The 17,390-nt window shown below is 34.1% G+C and overlaps 1 protein-coding gene across 1 annotated transcript in view; it reads left to right on the forward strand.

The window, feature by feature from the left end:
* LOC149412269 (adenylate cyclase type 6) overlaps nt 1–17,390 on the forward strand; it is a 563,657-nt gene that overhangs the window by 221,733 nt on the left and 324,534 nt on the right. Inside the window, exons 4-5 of the mRNA XM_089646087.1 lie at nt 10,100–10,187; nt 10,621–10,742. Coding sequence (XP_089502213.1) covers nt 10,100–10,187; nt 10,621–10,742 — 210 coding nt within the window. The remainder of the gene's footprint in view (nt 1–10,099; nt 10,188–10,620; nt 10,743–17,390) is intronic.

Genomic DNA, 17,390 nt, shown 5'->3' on the forward strand with positions numbered 1-17,390 from the left:
TGTTTATTTTATCCGTGTTATCGTGTATAAATGTTTGTGAAAAACTGAGTAAAATAATAATTTATCCTTATCTGAAGACATCACATATATACTTTTATAATGCATGGACGCCCTGTTCAAATCTGTCCTTGAGTCAGTAATGGAATACGATGTATGTGGCTTATAATGTCCTTCCGAGGCTTGAAGCGTTAAAAACGATTACATAATATTAAAAAAATGGTTCTATTTAAGTAGCATAATTGCCTATCACTCTCATCAACTTGGTAAATAGACGAACAGAATCTAATTTAAATTTAATGCATTTTATTATTGGTATTTAACTAGTTTTCATAATTTGGGAGGCGGGTATGGGTACCACCGCCCCGGGAATCATGATTGGTCATAATTAATGTTTTATCGCTAAGCTTTTTTCTTAGAGTACCTTAAGATCTACACGATGACGTATGAATAACTCGTGTAACCCTTTCGGTTGCAGATTTATGACTCATTATTTCTAAATTATGAATTGGAAGGCTCTTGTCTGACCACCCTCGTCGCTCGATATCTTGAGCGCACGATGACGTTAGTGCAATAACAAGCAATAGACAGTGGTATAATTTTAGAATATACTCGCTACTTGCCGCCACAACCCTTGGGCCATGATATGTATTTAAATATTTGATTAAACAAAAGCGTTTCATCTTTAGCTCTGGCCGGTTTTTATTATGGAATCCACTTCAAAAACGTTTTCGTGAAACTATATATATGTTCAATTAACTTTTCGAAAATTTCAGCATAATTATGGATGGATTTGTTATGTCCAGAAAGCCCGAATAGCTCTTAATGTTATCCTCTTTTGAACCTATTAAAAAGAACTTCTTGTATATTTTTCTTTTTACTATACTAGTGAATGGCGGAAAGAAGACGTGGAGCGATCAAGTGAGAGAAAAACTTTTCAATTCCTTAGAATAATATTTCAGGTACTCTAGAATCCACATACTCAAAACTTTTCTCTAAAACATGGGTGGCCAACCTTTTTAGCAGCCGGGACAGATTTTAGAAATGAGATTTCCTATCGAGCTATACTAGAGGTTGTGATGGACCACGGTCACAATCCACAGAAGGTAGCGCAAACTGGCATGGCACGGACATCTATTGGAAAGATCACGTATGCGAGATCAAACACACTAATAGGCCACATCATCACAAGGTGAGTCGTACTAGCTAGTCATGATACTTGGAACAACTGGTACAAGTATGAATAAATACCTAAAAAATTCTGAAAATACTTATAAACAAATACCTAAAAAACTACATGGGTAGGAGGGGTAGTTAGACAATTCCTTGTCGAAAAGTTTCCCAAAATCCGTATTTCTGTTACAGGAACACTTTTGAGATACTTCCATATATGATATATGATATGAACTACGAATGTTGAAATGTTCTTTTGGTAGGTTTATTTACACAAATGTGTACATATGCTCCGCGGGCCCCAAGTAGACAGCTAAGCAAGGATATCTAACGCGTGTTAGCTACCCTTGCTCTAAACCAGTGATGGGCAAATTACGGCCCGCGGGCCAAGTCCGGCCCGCCAGGCTAGTCCATCCGGCCCGCAATTGAACAAAATGTATTTTCTACGTAGATAGAATGGAATACTTAACGGTTTCCTTCTCATTGTGTTTTAAGTACGGTATTATTGCATCTAATATTAGTTTGCACACAACTAGATCGGTAGCATGGCGAATGCATGGCGATGTGAAGTGCAATGCGTGTGTTTTCTACTATGAAGCTTCGCAAAAACAGTGTTAGAAACCGATTGACTGACCACCATTTAGCTTCACTACTGCGAATCAGCTCATCCCAGTTTTTACCAGATTATGATAAACTTTTAGAAGCTCAGCCACAGTTTCATATGTCACATACGCCTTCATACTCTTCTAAAGAATAATCAATTTTTGTTACTTTTTTACCATTTTAGCATATAATATACTCAATATTATGCATGATGTAAAAATTCAAAAATAAAGTGCTTATATCACTTATTTTTTATTTTATTTTTTTTTTTTTTTTTGCAATGGCATCTTGGGTACTTTTTCCCTCTGTGAAACCGAATTGATTTTCATTTATAATTTTGTTTTTATTTAAGAATGCAGTTAGTCTTTTTTTAGCAATTTTTTCAAAAATTTTCGATATATTAGATAAGAGTGAAATGGGTCTATAATTAGAAATGTCCTCCGGGCTACCGGACTTAAATATTGGAGAGATTATGGTTTTCTTATACGTGCTCGGGAAAACTCCTGTCTTAAAGCTATTGTTTATAATATGAGAGATTGGTGTAGAAACATAATTTTTAATGATTTTTAGTGTTTTTACGGTGAGACCGTCAAATCCCGGAGCAGAACCACCTCGCATTTTTGATATAATTTGTACAATTTCAGACGGATTGGTTGGTTCGAAGAGTTCAAGTTTAGTTTCTATATTCGGAATATTTTCAATATACATATTATTTATTTTTTTCACGGTATTTTTTTCTGCTAGACTCTTTCCTATATTTGCAAAGAAATCATTAAAAGCGTTTGCTCCTTTTTTAGGTTCTTCAATACAGTTAATTATGTTATTGTTTTGTATTACACTCTTAATAGTATTACTTTTGGTTTTTTGTTTATTTTCCATGATTTCATTGATTATATTCCAAACTTTCTTACTGTCATTTTCAGAATCATCAAGTTTGTTTTTATAATAAATTTCTTTCGTGTTTTTTATGAGCGTGGTTAATTTATTTTTGTATTCTCTAAAATGACCATTTAATTTAATGTCTAGTGGTTTTTTTTTTGTTTCTTTATAATGCCATTCTTTGTGTCTTATGGACACAACAAGCCCATGTGTTATCCACGGTTTGATTTTACGAAATTTTGCTGTATTTCCTTTTGGAATAATTTTTTTTGAATCATTTATAAAGTTTGTTAATCTATTTTCAAATATTTTACAGCACTCGTTGACGTTTTCACTTCGGAGAATATCTAACCATAATTCCGATGACAATTTATTTTTCAAAGATTCGATATTAACAAGAGATATTTCTTTCTTATTATTAGCAGTTTGTCCGCAATGTTGGTTTATCGCCTGAGGTATTATTGAATTGTAATGTAGCAAAGTCATGTAATGGTCGGTAATTGAGGTTTTTATAATTCCCGAGTTTAAATTATTTATATCCTTGATATTTGTGAAAATGTGATCAATGCATGATGGACGTTGCCCATTGACGTTTCTGGTGTAAGAGTTAATACACGACACATAATTCAATTCCGCCATCATATTATAAAAAATTATTTTACTAAATTTTTTTTCCGGCCCGCCTAGATAATTTTTTTATTTTATCTGGCCCTTTCCTTAAAAAGTTTGCCCATCTTTGCTCTAAACCATTTATAAACCCGAGCCATGCCGGGTACACGTCAGCTAATATTATATGTTTGCATATTTTTGTATTTGTTCCTTACGCGCTATATCCTTCACCCGATATATTATAGAAATATTCACCCTATATTTATAGAAAATTTCAGAGTTTGCCAGAAGTGTTTAGGCAGGGGTTTGAATGGTAGAAGAATTTGGGGAAGCCCCAAACTTAACGAAATATCTATGCACCGTAATAATATAAATTAAATGTTTTGATCGTATTTATTTAAAGATTTTATATTAGAACAGTGCTACCTAAAAGTGGGTGCAAAACTAACCTATATTTTAAGCTGGAACCAACCACACACAATCATAAAATTTCATTGAAATCGTTTGGCGGTTTCGGAGATTAGTGTGTACAAATACAGTGATTTTTATTTATTAAGATATATGTGTATACAATACAAAGATATCAGTAATTTGTAAATGTTAAATTTAATATTTTTTGATAATACTACCATTTAGGCATTCCGGCAAACACTCGACAAAAAACTTAAATGTTTTAAATTATATCTAAGTAGTAAACAATACAAAATTAAATAGTATTTTATTAATGAAGAATTTTGGTAACCACAAACCATCTCAATTTAGTTTATCGCATTAATTCAAATTTATGTTGGTAATTTGATATATGCCTGTTGCAATAAAAGCTTTTGTCTAAACTGTCTCCCTCTCGTTCTTGAAATGTGTCAATATCCTTTAGAACATGTAACATACGCTGCGGTAGCTTTTCACTAGACGTATCATCTGATGGGCTGATTGCCAGTGATGTGTGTCAGCCAATCAATGGAATATTTCTTACTGTAGTTCTTTATTCAAAAATCTGTTTCCGAAAAAATAAGAAAATACACAGAATTAGGAAATGAGATTAAAAGAATTTGGCATTCTCAGACTATAAAAATATTACAATTTGTTATTTCAACCATTGCATTATATCTAGCTCTCTCATTCAAAATTTAGGCGTATTAGATCTGCCAAAGAATTTATATATTAAAATACAAAAATCAGACATTTAAAATACATGGAGGGTTACGAAAGCTTTTTAAATATTTATATTGAAGGATCAGTAGGATTTATAGGTTCAGTTAGGAGTTCTACCGAGCCGAACCCTCTGATATGAAAATATCTGGAGTCGGTGAATTATTTTCGCATTTGATCTCTGGTGATATGATGTGTTGCTTTTGTTTTATTTTTTTTATTTATTATGCTTATATAATGTACTTGCATAGTGTGGATTGACTAGATGATCATTTGTGGAAAAGTTTGTGAAAGGGTTTAGTTTTTCCTGTGGGGAAGATTTTTTATTATAATTATTTTATAAAGTAGGAATATGAAAATTTTATTAAAGGTTCACGAGAAAATCACCTAAAGGACGCTTTAAAACTTAATACATTTAACCTCTCCCCGGGATTAATTTATTGGATCAAACACATCTGACTTAAGTGGTTCTCTACGTTTGGTGCCAGGTCAGGTGAGGCTGGTTTGGGGAGACCATTTGACCTCTCCAGCTGGTCTTTCTTAGATTCCTAGACTAGATTAGACTTTTCGCTGATAAGTGTCGTAGTACTGTGAAGGATTTATTACGTCATTCTTATATTTTCAGTATATATTCTAAAGTATTTTTCCCAGCGTTCTTACAAAAGTTGGTGGTGTAATGATCAGCATAGTTGCCTTCCAAGCAGTTGATCCCGGTTCGATTATGGTATGTGATATTTTTTTTAAGAAAAAAAAATGTAATTAAGAATTATTTTTAAATTTAAATTTTGTAATTTTTCACAAATTTCAAAACTATTTCGGCATAGGAGAAAGTAACCATGGAAAAGTATTTGTTTTACTAAAATACTTAAATAGTACATTTACCAGTATTACAAAAAAGACAGCAAACAGTTCTTTAAACAACCATTTTGTTTTATTCTCCATAATGATGTTTTTAACATTAATGTAAACATTAAAACGCAACCTACTGAATTGGCTTTTAATGAAAATGCGTGGGAATTAGATTTAAGAATTGTTTTCATTTTAACAGTTTAATGCTTTCGCTTTCGGCTCTATTTGTTTTGTTTCCATTTCAAATGAATAAATAAATTAATTGGTTTTGACTCGCAAAATTGCACTGTGTTTGTTGGTCCACCAAAAACAACAAAGTTTCATGGTCCATTAGCCGAGAGTACTACTCATGCGTGTTATAAATTTACTCCCAAAAATGAAAATACACCCGGAAGCAATATCACGGAAAAAAAACAGCGTGTAAATTTTGTGTTCACTAATTTAGGGAAATATTTCTGAAAAACACATTTTTTTTAGTGAAATGTGTGGACGGTTTTAGTTTAATAAAGTGATCTGATATATTACAAATATATTTTATCGCAGTGGCTTAGTTACAGCTAAGGTAACTTACAGACGAACGTTTATTTTCGTGTAAGAAGAGCTAAAGCAAAGGATTTAACGTGCATGTAAACATCGGTATAGAAAACTTAAGATTGGCCTCTTTTCTTGGGAAATGACTTAATTTTAGCGGTTCAGTTTATTTTTCATACGCTAATTAACGGGCAGGTTAACGTCGTAACACTGACTTTAAGCTTTTGTAATTAAAATTAAATGTTGCCTTCTTCCTCTTTTTTCAGTGGTTTGTAAGTTTAATAATATATCTCTCAGTCTTAAGTTATATCAAATACCGGGCGAGTTCGTACTCTGAAGGTCCGACAGATGTTCTGGCTACGGAAATCATTGAATATATGGGACTTTGAAATGTGTGAACAATATCCAATATATGTGAATATAATCAATCATTATTTTAATATAGATATGTACAATTATCACATCGACACCCGTTCAATAAGGGTAAGAAAATTATTCACATATTCTTTGCTTTACGAAACATAATTAGACAACAATATCGAAGAAAAACATATTTAGAACTATGCAACTCCCTGTTAGCGTACGGTTGTATTCGATGAGAATCTAAAAACTTCATTTCTTATGATTATATTGTATTCGTCAAAACTATATGAAAAATATTATTATCCACATACACAAAATGCTAGAAACTGTAAAATGAAATTGACCTTAAATACATGTCAAAAAGACGCGCAAGAAAGGATCCGATGAGAAGCAAAAGGAGCGTATACATAACTGGGACCGAAATGATATAAACTTCTAAAGGATTAGATATTAAAACTAGCTAAATATCATTCATCGGTGCAATAGTAACTAAGTGTTTGATTGGCTTGGGTAGAGAGGAGTCTTTCATTCATTTGTACGCCATCTGAGTAAGATAATTATTTAATTAATTATAATTTCTTCAAAATCAGAACTTACAAGAAACTTAGCCAAATATTTGGTTTAAAGATTTGCTGATTAGTCTGTCTTCTATTTTATCTGATTACACTGAGTAAGTTGGTAAGGTTGTCAAAATAGTGTTATGGTTATTTTCCAGCTCAGTCGGTAGCGATGACTTCCATCTGGAACCCCGACAAAAGAGCCTCCTCAACATCTTGTTCAACACTGCAGTGAGTTTTGAGGTTCTGTCCTCGACTTTTAGGCTCCTTTTCTGCGTCCATCCAGCAAGGTGACAATCAAATCAGTTGATCAGTTGACAATCTCTAATGATATTCCCCCCCAACGATTCCAACGATCTTCCCTCAAAAAATTCGGGTGTAGGTAGGTAGTTGGGTGCTCTCAAAATGTTGCGCACGTGAGACAAACTTTAGCCCTGTGCTGGCGCAAGAACAAAGTTCATTAATCGAAGTGGCCCCAGCGAAACACCTCCAAAATCACTGTCATCGCGCCAATCGTTTGGAGTTATTTAGTCTCTCGGCCCACAAACTGTCACGATAGGGAACCAGAAAAAAATTAAGACACACCTTGCGATACACAATATGACGTCACAGGCCTAAAAAGCAAAAACTTTTCTAGTGGGACCACTTAACGATCTTATAACATCACTATAACACTTCTATCTCCCCCTAGATGGAAAAAATCAAAACCCAAACTCTTCCAACTGCCGGACCATCAAATCTTCATCCCACGCCATCTTAACTTCCTGTCCCGCTTCCACCTTAGCAGGTCTGCCAACCTTGCTTTTGCACATTATAAAAGGGCATTCACACTTTAAAGTGACTACATTACAATAGCGACTGGACTCATTAAGATTGTTTTTATCTTATAATGAAGTGACTAATTAAATCATTTAATCTCTCCATAACTAATTTACAATTTACTAATTTGAAACGGAATGACTATCTAGTGAAATATTTATCATTGTTTGGTTGTAATTAATTTGCTTACCGAGAATATCACGTTAAGGTATCGAATAACGTTCTTGCAGAAGAGGTGTGATTAATAATTAAGGGCAAACCTCAAGTAAGCTACAGTAGTCAGATTTGTTGATTATCCCGATAGTGATGAACGAAAAACGCACTAATATTACGAATCCTAATTAAATGCAAAAATGTGTCTGTTTGTTTATCTTTCACTCGCGTCACAAAAGAGTGACCAATCGACGTGATAAGGATATTTTTCAGCTGGAAAAAACGTTTTAATACGAATCCGCCTCGGTGATCTTCAGTTAAGCTACTTTACTACAGATTCAGACATCATGCGTTTGAAACAATATTTTAGTGAATAATTTAACGGTAGGTAAATAATATGTTCGAGGTACATTCCAGAGTAGTAGGCACATCAAAATCACCCTTAACCATATCGCTGGCCCGATCTGAGCCAGAGAAAGAAAAGTATTTAGAAAAAAAAAATATATGCATATCAGTTATGCGATATAAGATTTTTTGTGTCAGATATTATTTATATATATTCACGTGTACCAAATCCTAGAAACTGTTAAATAAAATTTACCATAAATATATTACAAGAAGCAGGTCAGAAAGGATCCCATGAGTTGCAAAACGGCAGAGTATCAAAACTCATATAGTTAACTGGGAACGAAATTTTATAATAAATTACCAAAGAATTAGATATTAAAACATCCTACAATATAGATAAATTTTAATAGCTACCTACAGTACAGTATCCAAGATTTGGAGATTCAAGTAGCTAGTACTTTTGATTTTCATTGGAGACCCTCAAGGGTCTATCCTAGAACCGCTTCTGTTCCTGCTTTTCACTAACGATGCAGGTATTGTCATCACTCATTTGCAATATTTTATGTTTACAAATGACTTAAAACTATCCCTTATAAACAAAAAAACTTATCGACTGCGTCCTCCTGCAAATTGATTTAAATTTCATCACAAAGTTTTTTATACCAAATTTAATGTCACCTTGTGTGCAAGAGCAAAAAACTTATCGACTGCGTCCTCCTGCAAATTGTTATAAATTCCATCACAAATTGACATCACAAAGTTTTATATACCAAATTTAATGTCACCTTGTATGCAAGAGCAAAAAACTTATCGTCTGCGTCCTCCTGCAAATTGATATAAATTTCATCAAAAAATGAAATCACAAAGTTTTATATAGGTACCAAATTTAATGTCACCTTGTATGCAAGAGCAAAAAACTTTTCGACTGCGTCCTCCTGCAAATTGTTATAAATTGCATCACAAATTAACATCACAAAGTTTTATATACCAAATTTAATGTCACCTTGTATGCAAGAGCAAAAAAGCCAATCACTTTCCAGAATTTAATCAACGGTAACATAATATCTCACACAAAAAAATCTAATCCGCATAACATAAATTTTTTTTTGATAACATGTTTGCTTTACAACCGTTTTGTATATTCCTATACTAATGTTAAGCTATTTTCTGTATAATACCCAATCTGTCAAACATTTCATATTTATTTTACTAACATCAAAATTGTTATTAAATATTGTTCCACTACTACTTTCATAGTACCTATCTTGTACTCATTATTATTTATTGAACAACTATTACTTGAATGTACAAAAACTCTCAAAAACAAATAGAATTATACCTGCTTATATTGTCTGTACTCGGCCTATTATTCTATGTTATATACACTCATTATTGTATTCTTGATCAGTTTACATTTAATACGTGTAATGCATACATAAATGTAAAAACCTTCATGGTGCGAAAAAATAAACGTATGAATCATATCTTATGAGAAAGAAATAAAGATTATTTATTTTATCATGCCATTTTGTTGCATGGTCGTCGGGTAAAAAACCACCTAAAAAGTTGCTTATTATGTTTGATTTAGGATTTCAGAAAATATTGTATCCCTTTTCATATTAAAACGCCCGCATCCTAATAAATGAAATCTCATGAGTCATAAATTCTTACAACCACATAAAAAATGAGTATGTAATGAATTTTTTTTTACAAATAGCCTCCTTACCGTTTTAGTGCGCAGCGGGCTATAAGCTGCTGGTAGTTATATATGATTATGACTTAAGAGCTATATTATGTACTGAAAATTGCCTACCCGTCAAGCACTTCGCACCAGATGTTTGTGTCAAAAACTAATAACGTAATATGTGTGTATATATTTTAAAAATTCGATTCCGAAATCTAATTTTACGGTTAAAGTTTTATACAAGTTGAAGATTGACATATATTTGAATATTGTTATTTTTTTAATTCATCCATTTCTGATTTAAGATGTCATCGCAATCACCCACATGAAATAGAAACGTCAATAAAAATCATTAAAATTAATGAGTTGCTTTGTTTTGTTACAGACTGACATTGACGCCGAGGCCGGTCCATCAGGCATCCAGCTGCCCCTGTGCCCAGGCGGTCGCAGGAACACCATCGAGAATGGAACTGGTAAGATTGCCAATTTTCACAACATCTTATTCGTTTGTAAAGGTGGAAGGAGAAATGGAATTACAACAATTAAATGTTGGTAATTCTTTATAAAAACGCTCTTCAGTTCTATTATCATTGTAATTTAGCTATTTAATAACGACAAAAAAAGTTTTTTGCTTACGGTAACTATTTTGCTTACGAAATTTCGAGCCTGTGCTCAAGATGTCAGAAGATTTTTTCATTTATTGAATGATACCGGCATTGGTGGGTAAAAGAGTCAATTCGTTTTCAAACAGCATTGCATTTTAAAATGTGTACAATAGCAGTGCAATGGAAGACTTGCCAGTAATACAACAGACACCTAGATATGTTTTTCCAAAACAATGAATCCTCGGTTCCCAAAGTACGGGGATAAATTTTATTATTATGCTTATGGGAGATTTTATTCTAGGTGGATCTGGTGAGACGATGAACTTGCTCTCGGACAAGCGGCGCAAAAAGCGCAAGAAGAAAAATTGGGTGTTTGACATCATGAGGCGATTCTGCACGGTGAACCGTTTCAAAAACTTACAAGTAAGATTCTTTCTTAAATATGAAAAAAAAATGTATGTAATTGATTCATTTTGTATAGACCGTAATAAAATCGTAAATTTTAGATGACTAACAATATCAAAGATAAATAACAACAGCGCAGTCAGTTTTTTTTATCAAATGCCGTGGTATAAGTACAAATAATAATATTTGCTGTACGTTTATTGCCCAAATTATTTCTTAAGAATAATGTATTTTTCACGGGAAGGCCCGCTGACTCTGAGCGAAAAAATCTTGTCGCAGAATAAACGTTCTTTATATTTTTGTTTATGAGATTATGTTGCGCCGTATTTAAAAACTTTACCAATATCGCTGTTGTATGAGCTATTCGGCCTAGCTTATGGCAAAGTTGCCGAACTGAAAAGTTAGGCAAATATGTTTACCGTATATTTTTAATCCGCACCGACGTGTATTTTATCACTCTGAAGACGTGTTTTTAACTTAAGGCAGTAAAAGGAAAGAGCGTGTCAGTAATATTTGAGTGAGTGTTTGCTCACTTTATCTTTAACGACAGCAGGAATATAAAGTATAATCTAAGTATTTTATTTTATTAGCTACCTACAGTATCCATGTCCCCGCTCTGAAGATGGAAGTAGTATTCTCGGCTTTATCTAGAGTCCCTCAAGGTTCTCCTCTAAAACCTCTTCTATTTCTGCTTTTCATTAGCGATATAGGTTTTGTCATCACTTGTTTAAAATTATACCTTATGATCAGTAAACTTATCGGCTGCATCCCCCTGCAAATTCATATAGATTTACTTAACAATTCACAGGAATGAAAATGACTTGTGCAGTAGAGCAAATAAACTGCTGGGTTTCTTCATTCGCAATTCTCGTTCATCTCAAAATTTACTAATAGTGATACTACTTTAAAAATAACTATTGCTATATATTCTATATTTATACTACACATATTCTACATATATTCTATATATTCTACGTATATTCAAAATATATTCTACAGCTGTTATTCTACATATACATATTATACATATTTCTACATATATTCTATATATGTTTTATATATACTGTACGTACACTGTACATATATTCTACATATATTTTACATTTATTCTACATATATTCGACATTTATTCTACATATATTCCGCTCGAAATGAAGCCGCGTCTTTTGTCTTCTGCCAATATGAACTAGTACAAACAATTATGCAGTGATTAGTGTATTGTTATAGTGATTATAATACTTTTTGTTTTAGAATTAAGTTTTTTTCATTTGGACATCTGGAATAGTTTTGATGGCGTTAGGATTAAGTTAAATATTATACTAATTTGTATGTTAGTGATTTATACCTAAGTATCATTATGTTAGACTAGATAAGCAGTTTGTAGAAGGGAATGGCCGACACAGGTGTCGATGAGGCTCGCTATCCATCACATCGCCAACCCTTCGGTGGCGCAAAGAGGAGGAAGGAACTCGAACAATGTCGAATTGGTACGTGGAATATTAGAGGAGGTATGGAAAGAAAGATGAATGAATTGTGTGACACGATGGTTAGCAAATGTTTGGACATACTTTGTGTAACAGAGAGTATGAAAAAAGGGAGCGGTACAATGCAGCATAACGATAGGCTCGTCATTTGGTCTGGGAGACCAGATACAGAGAGGGCGTGTCAGGGTGTTGCAGCACTACTGTCTCCCAGAATGATTGAATGTATGTTGCAGTATGAATGTGTAAGTCCGAGAATAATGTGGATTAGGTTCAAAATCGGTTTGACAAGGGTGTTTCTTGTTGTTTGTTATGCCCCTGTCAATTCTGAGAGTGACGAAGAGAAAGATGATTTTTGGACTGGTGTGAATGATGTGATGAGACTGAAAAATATTAATGAAAGGATTATAATGGCAGGCGATTTGAATGGGTGGGTAGGAATTAGACGTGACGGATTTGAATCGGCCTTAGGTATGTTTGGGGATAAAAGAACGAATGACAACGGGAACAGAATACTTGAAGTATGTTTAGAGTGGAACCTTTTTGTGTCCAATACTTTTTTCGATCATAAAGGTATCCACCAATATACGTGGGAAAGAGGAAATGAGAGGTCAATTATCGATTTTGTAGTAATTGACTCTAGGTTGAGAGCCGTTACCGAGGACACGAGAGTTTTCAGAGGGGCAGAGGTTGAAACTGACCACTTTCTGGTGGTGTCGAGAGTAAACCTCTTTCGCGGTTGGCGCTCTAAAGTGAAAACGGTACTAACTCCAACAAGAATCAAAATAGAAAAACTACAAAACGATAATGAGAGGAGTAAGTATGTGAATTGTGCAGAGATGAGATTGAATGAGAAAAAAATGGATGGTCTAAGCATAGACGAAACATGGAACCACATAAAAGTGAGTCTTTGTGAATCTGCTAGAGAGGTGTGTGGAATAAGTACGCAAGGTAGAAAGAAAGGTGATGCATGGTGGGATGATGATATTAAAGCACTGGTCTCAGAGAAGAAGAAAGCATGGTTATGTCTGATTGCGGCTGGCAGTGCTTCCAGCGAAGAGAAGGATCGAGCGAAAGAAGTATATAAGGAATGTAAGAAAAAAGTAAGAGTTGGAGTGAAAGAACGAAAGAAACGCCTGGAAGAGGAAGAAGGAATGAAAATGACAAACCATTTCCAAGAAAACATTAAGTTGTTTTGGAAGGAAGTCAAAAGGTCCCGGTGTGGCCCTGAAACCGGAAGCATGAAAGTAATAAAATGGAAAGATGGAAAAATGTTGACGAATGAGGAAAAAATAAAAGAGAGATGGATGAAGTATTTCGAGGAAGTCTTTGAAAGCGAAGTGAGTGACAGTGATTCTAGCGGCGAATCAGATATGAACGATGATGGACTGAATGTTACCGAAATTAGCATGGATGAGATAGAAAGATCAATTAAGTATATGAAGAATGGTAAAGCTGTCGGTTTCGACAATATTGCTGCTGAATATTTTAAAGGAGGTAGCCGTATAATTCTCACATGGTTGTGCAATCTTTTTAACCAATGTTTAAAGGAAGGTTACACGCCTTTAGATTGGAGAAGAGCAGTGATCATGCCATTATACAAAGGTAAAGGGTCACGTATGGAATGTGGGAATCATAGGGCTATTAGCCTGCTAAGTTCAGTTGGCAAGCTGTATGGTAGAATTTTGATTGAAAGGGTAAGAAAGGAAACAAAGGATAAAATATGGGATGTGCAAGGTGCTTTTATGAGTGGAAGGGGGTGCATGGACCAGATCTTCTCATTGCGTATGCTCACCGAGAAGTTTCTGGCAAAAAACCAGAAACTTTTCTGTGCCTTTGTAGATCTACAAAAAGCATACGACCGAGTCGACAGGAAAAAGCTATGGAAGGTGTTGTCCAAGTATGGAGTGAATGCGAATCTGACTCAGGCAATTGCGTCTCTATATGAGGGAAGCGTTGCATGTGTTAGGGTGAACGGTGGTTTTACGGAGTGGTTTGATATCACAAAAGGTGTTAAACAAGGCTGCGTAATGTCACCGTGGTTATTCAATCTATACATGGATAATTGTATGCAAGAATTGAAAGATGTGGGATTGGGAGCGAATTTGAGTAATCTGAAAGTATGTTGCCTGTTGTATGCTGATGATGCGGTGCTGATTGCTAATAGTATGGATGATCTGCAGTCTCTCGTGTCTAGGATGAACGAAGTATGCGTGAAGAATGAGTTAATGATGAATGTAAGTAAGTCTAAAGTAATGGTGTTTGAAAGAGAAAGTACGAAAACAGTGTGTAATATAGCTGTGAATGAGGAATACTTGGAGCAGGTGGATGAATTTGTGTATTTAGGAAGCATGTTTACGAGTGATGGGAAGGCTGACAGAGATATTGAAAGAAGAGTAAATGCAGGTAACTCCATTAATGGAGGACTGAACGCAGTTGGCGCTAACAAAAAATTGTCCAAAGAAGCGAAGTTAGCAGTCCACAATAGAGTGCTGGTACCTACCCTGATGTATGGAAGTGAGGCATGGAACTGGCAAAGAAAGGATGAAAGTAGATTGAATGCTGTTGAAATGAGATCCCTGAGGCGTATGTGTGGTAAAACCATGTATGATCGTGTGAGGAATGTGGATATCCGCAAAGAGTGCAAGGCTGATGTAAGCGTAATGAGTAAGATCAAGAAAGGGACGCTTAGATGGTTTGGGCATGTAGAGCGAATGAGCGAAGAAAGGAGTGTAAGGAGAATATACGATGCAAATGTGAATGGTAGCAGAAGTCGGGGGCGCCCGAGGAAGACATGGCACGACCAAGTGAATCAGATACTTGAGTCGGGCCATGTCAAGAGTCAGAACAATAGAAGAGTATGTATGAGACGATGTATGAATGTGAATGAGGCAAGGAGTGTGTGCCAAGACAGAGTTGTTTGGCGGTCCATCCTCTCTGCCTACCCCTGCGGGGAAACGGCGTGATGGTTAGTTAGTTAGTTAGTTAGTTATTCCACGTATATTCTATATGTATTTTAAATATATTCTACGTATATTCTACATGTATTTTAAATATATTCTACATAAAAAACATTGAAAGAGAACATCAAAATTCATTACGCTTTTAATTATGAACATCAATTTATTGTTATTTTCAGAGTGATATCCAATTTTTACTCTTTATTTTTATTCTCAAACTGTTAAATGACAAACATCCACTCACTTAACTCGCAGATACTTTGCTCCCAAAAATATATTTAATATTTTAACAACCGTGTTTATATTACATTTTAATGAAAATAACTCCGTTTAACTGGCTCTACAGTTATTTCACTTGAGGTGGGTAAGAAGTGCTTTCAATGCTTACATAAACCAACCATCTGGACCATCCCTGGCATGTATATATTTATGTTTATTTCGTAACAGATATTATATTTCCATGTATAATACACTATATACTTTATGTCTTCCACCGACCGCATAACTAAGTTAAGTAACTAAGCTTAGCTGGTACGGACAAGGAGAGTGGATACACCTTGCAAGGACTCTCAGGAGAATATTAAAGTGGATAACATGTAAAGTCGGGGACGTTCTAGGAAGACATAGCAGGATCAAATGAATAAAATATTTGTGAGTCGGGTCATGTTAGCAATGGGATTAATAGAAAAGTGTGTATGAATCTATTATTCCATGCAGGTTAATTAGTAGTAAAACTTCCCAGAATACAACGGATGAATAACTGTCAACCATAGAATATACATATACATATATGAATACGTACTTATAAATATATAAATACATATAATAATTAAGTCACTCATATGATGAAATAAAGATTTAATGCTATTTGTCTCATTTAATATTTTGGTGGTTGACCAGCAGTAGGATTTGTTTTCGTCATAATTTTTTGGGTGAGTATTTAAGGCAATCCCTAATACAGCTTATCCTGGATATTAGATATACCCACGTCATAAGCCCGAAGGAATTTGCGGTAATATCCTGTATAAAACGGCCTTAGCTCAGTGCCCACAATAGGAAGATATTATTGTAAAGCTTGTCTTTCTCGACTTAAGTTTGGATGTCCCACAGAAATTAAAATGTAACATTTTTATCAAATGGCCGATCAACTCTATTTCGAATTTCTTGACATTTGGAATTGGAAGGTCATTTCTAGATCCATTTCGGGTTTTGAATAAATTGTGGTCATCAGAAAAGAACAATTGTAATGTTGTTATGCTTGCAGTTTGCTTTGATTACAGAAGATGAATTAAACATAGTAATTTCACATTAAGTTTCTCCGTTCTTACATCAAGACTTCAGATTTATTATGAAAATAATGATAGAAAACTCAAACTTCTTCTGAGGAATATTTTAATAAACACCGTTGGTTTTTTCAGCTTTATTTTATAATACATTTGACACATATCTACTAAATTTTTATTTTAATATGTTTTCGTTCTAGAATGAATGCGACAATATCCATTGCAAATAATTTGGATATGAGATTAATTTTCTCACCATTTTTAACATTAGCAAAACATTATTTTGTTTCCTCACAACAAGCAAACAAATAAAATCCTAAATTAAATAATTTATCACCTAACAGTCTGGTATTTTATAATCACAACGTTTTTCAAGGATCTCACGAATTCTAGAGTTAAAATTTTTTTCTCATTGTGAAATGTATGATTAAGTGTCGGTTCGTGCGCATTGACCAATATTCTTAAGTACCTACCTACTTTATGTAGCCCTTGAATAATGTTTATTTAGATTGAGATTTCCCGAATTGTATTGGACTCATCTCCAAAAAAATGGCCGGCTTTATGGCCCACAAGGTGTAATAATTTAAAGGATGCCTTTTACCAAGGCAACGCCAATATCAACAACACTAATTAAATAAAAATTGCATTCCTAGGATACTGTAAATAAATTCAATTAAATGAATTATTGTTAGTTTAAAAAATATATATCACACACCAACCAAGACGTGGAACAAAATAGTCTTAGTAAGGTCACCTTTTTAATGTGTTTCTTTGTATTGTTAATTTAAAAGAGCAGATACCCCGAGTATCGACGGTCGATCTCGGAGAGTGAGTGTGTGAGAATCAGGATCTGAGAGTAGTCTGGGAAAGAAGTCTAACAGAAGTGGTAGGTAGCGGAATACCACTAGTGATTATTCTAAATAAAATATAAATTTATGTAAT

Source organism: Hesperophylax consimilis, chromosome 23 (assembly GCF_061612785.1).
Source record: "Hesperophylax consimilis isolate HC1 chromosome 23, BYU_Hcon_1.0, whole genome shotgun sequence".
NCBI classification, from domain to species: domain Eukaryota; kingdom Metazoa; phylum Arthropoda; class Insecta; order Trichoptera; family Limnephilidae; genus Hesperophylax; species Hesperophylax consimilis.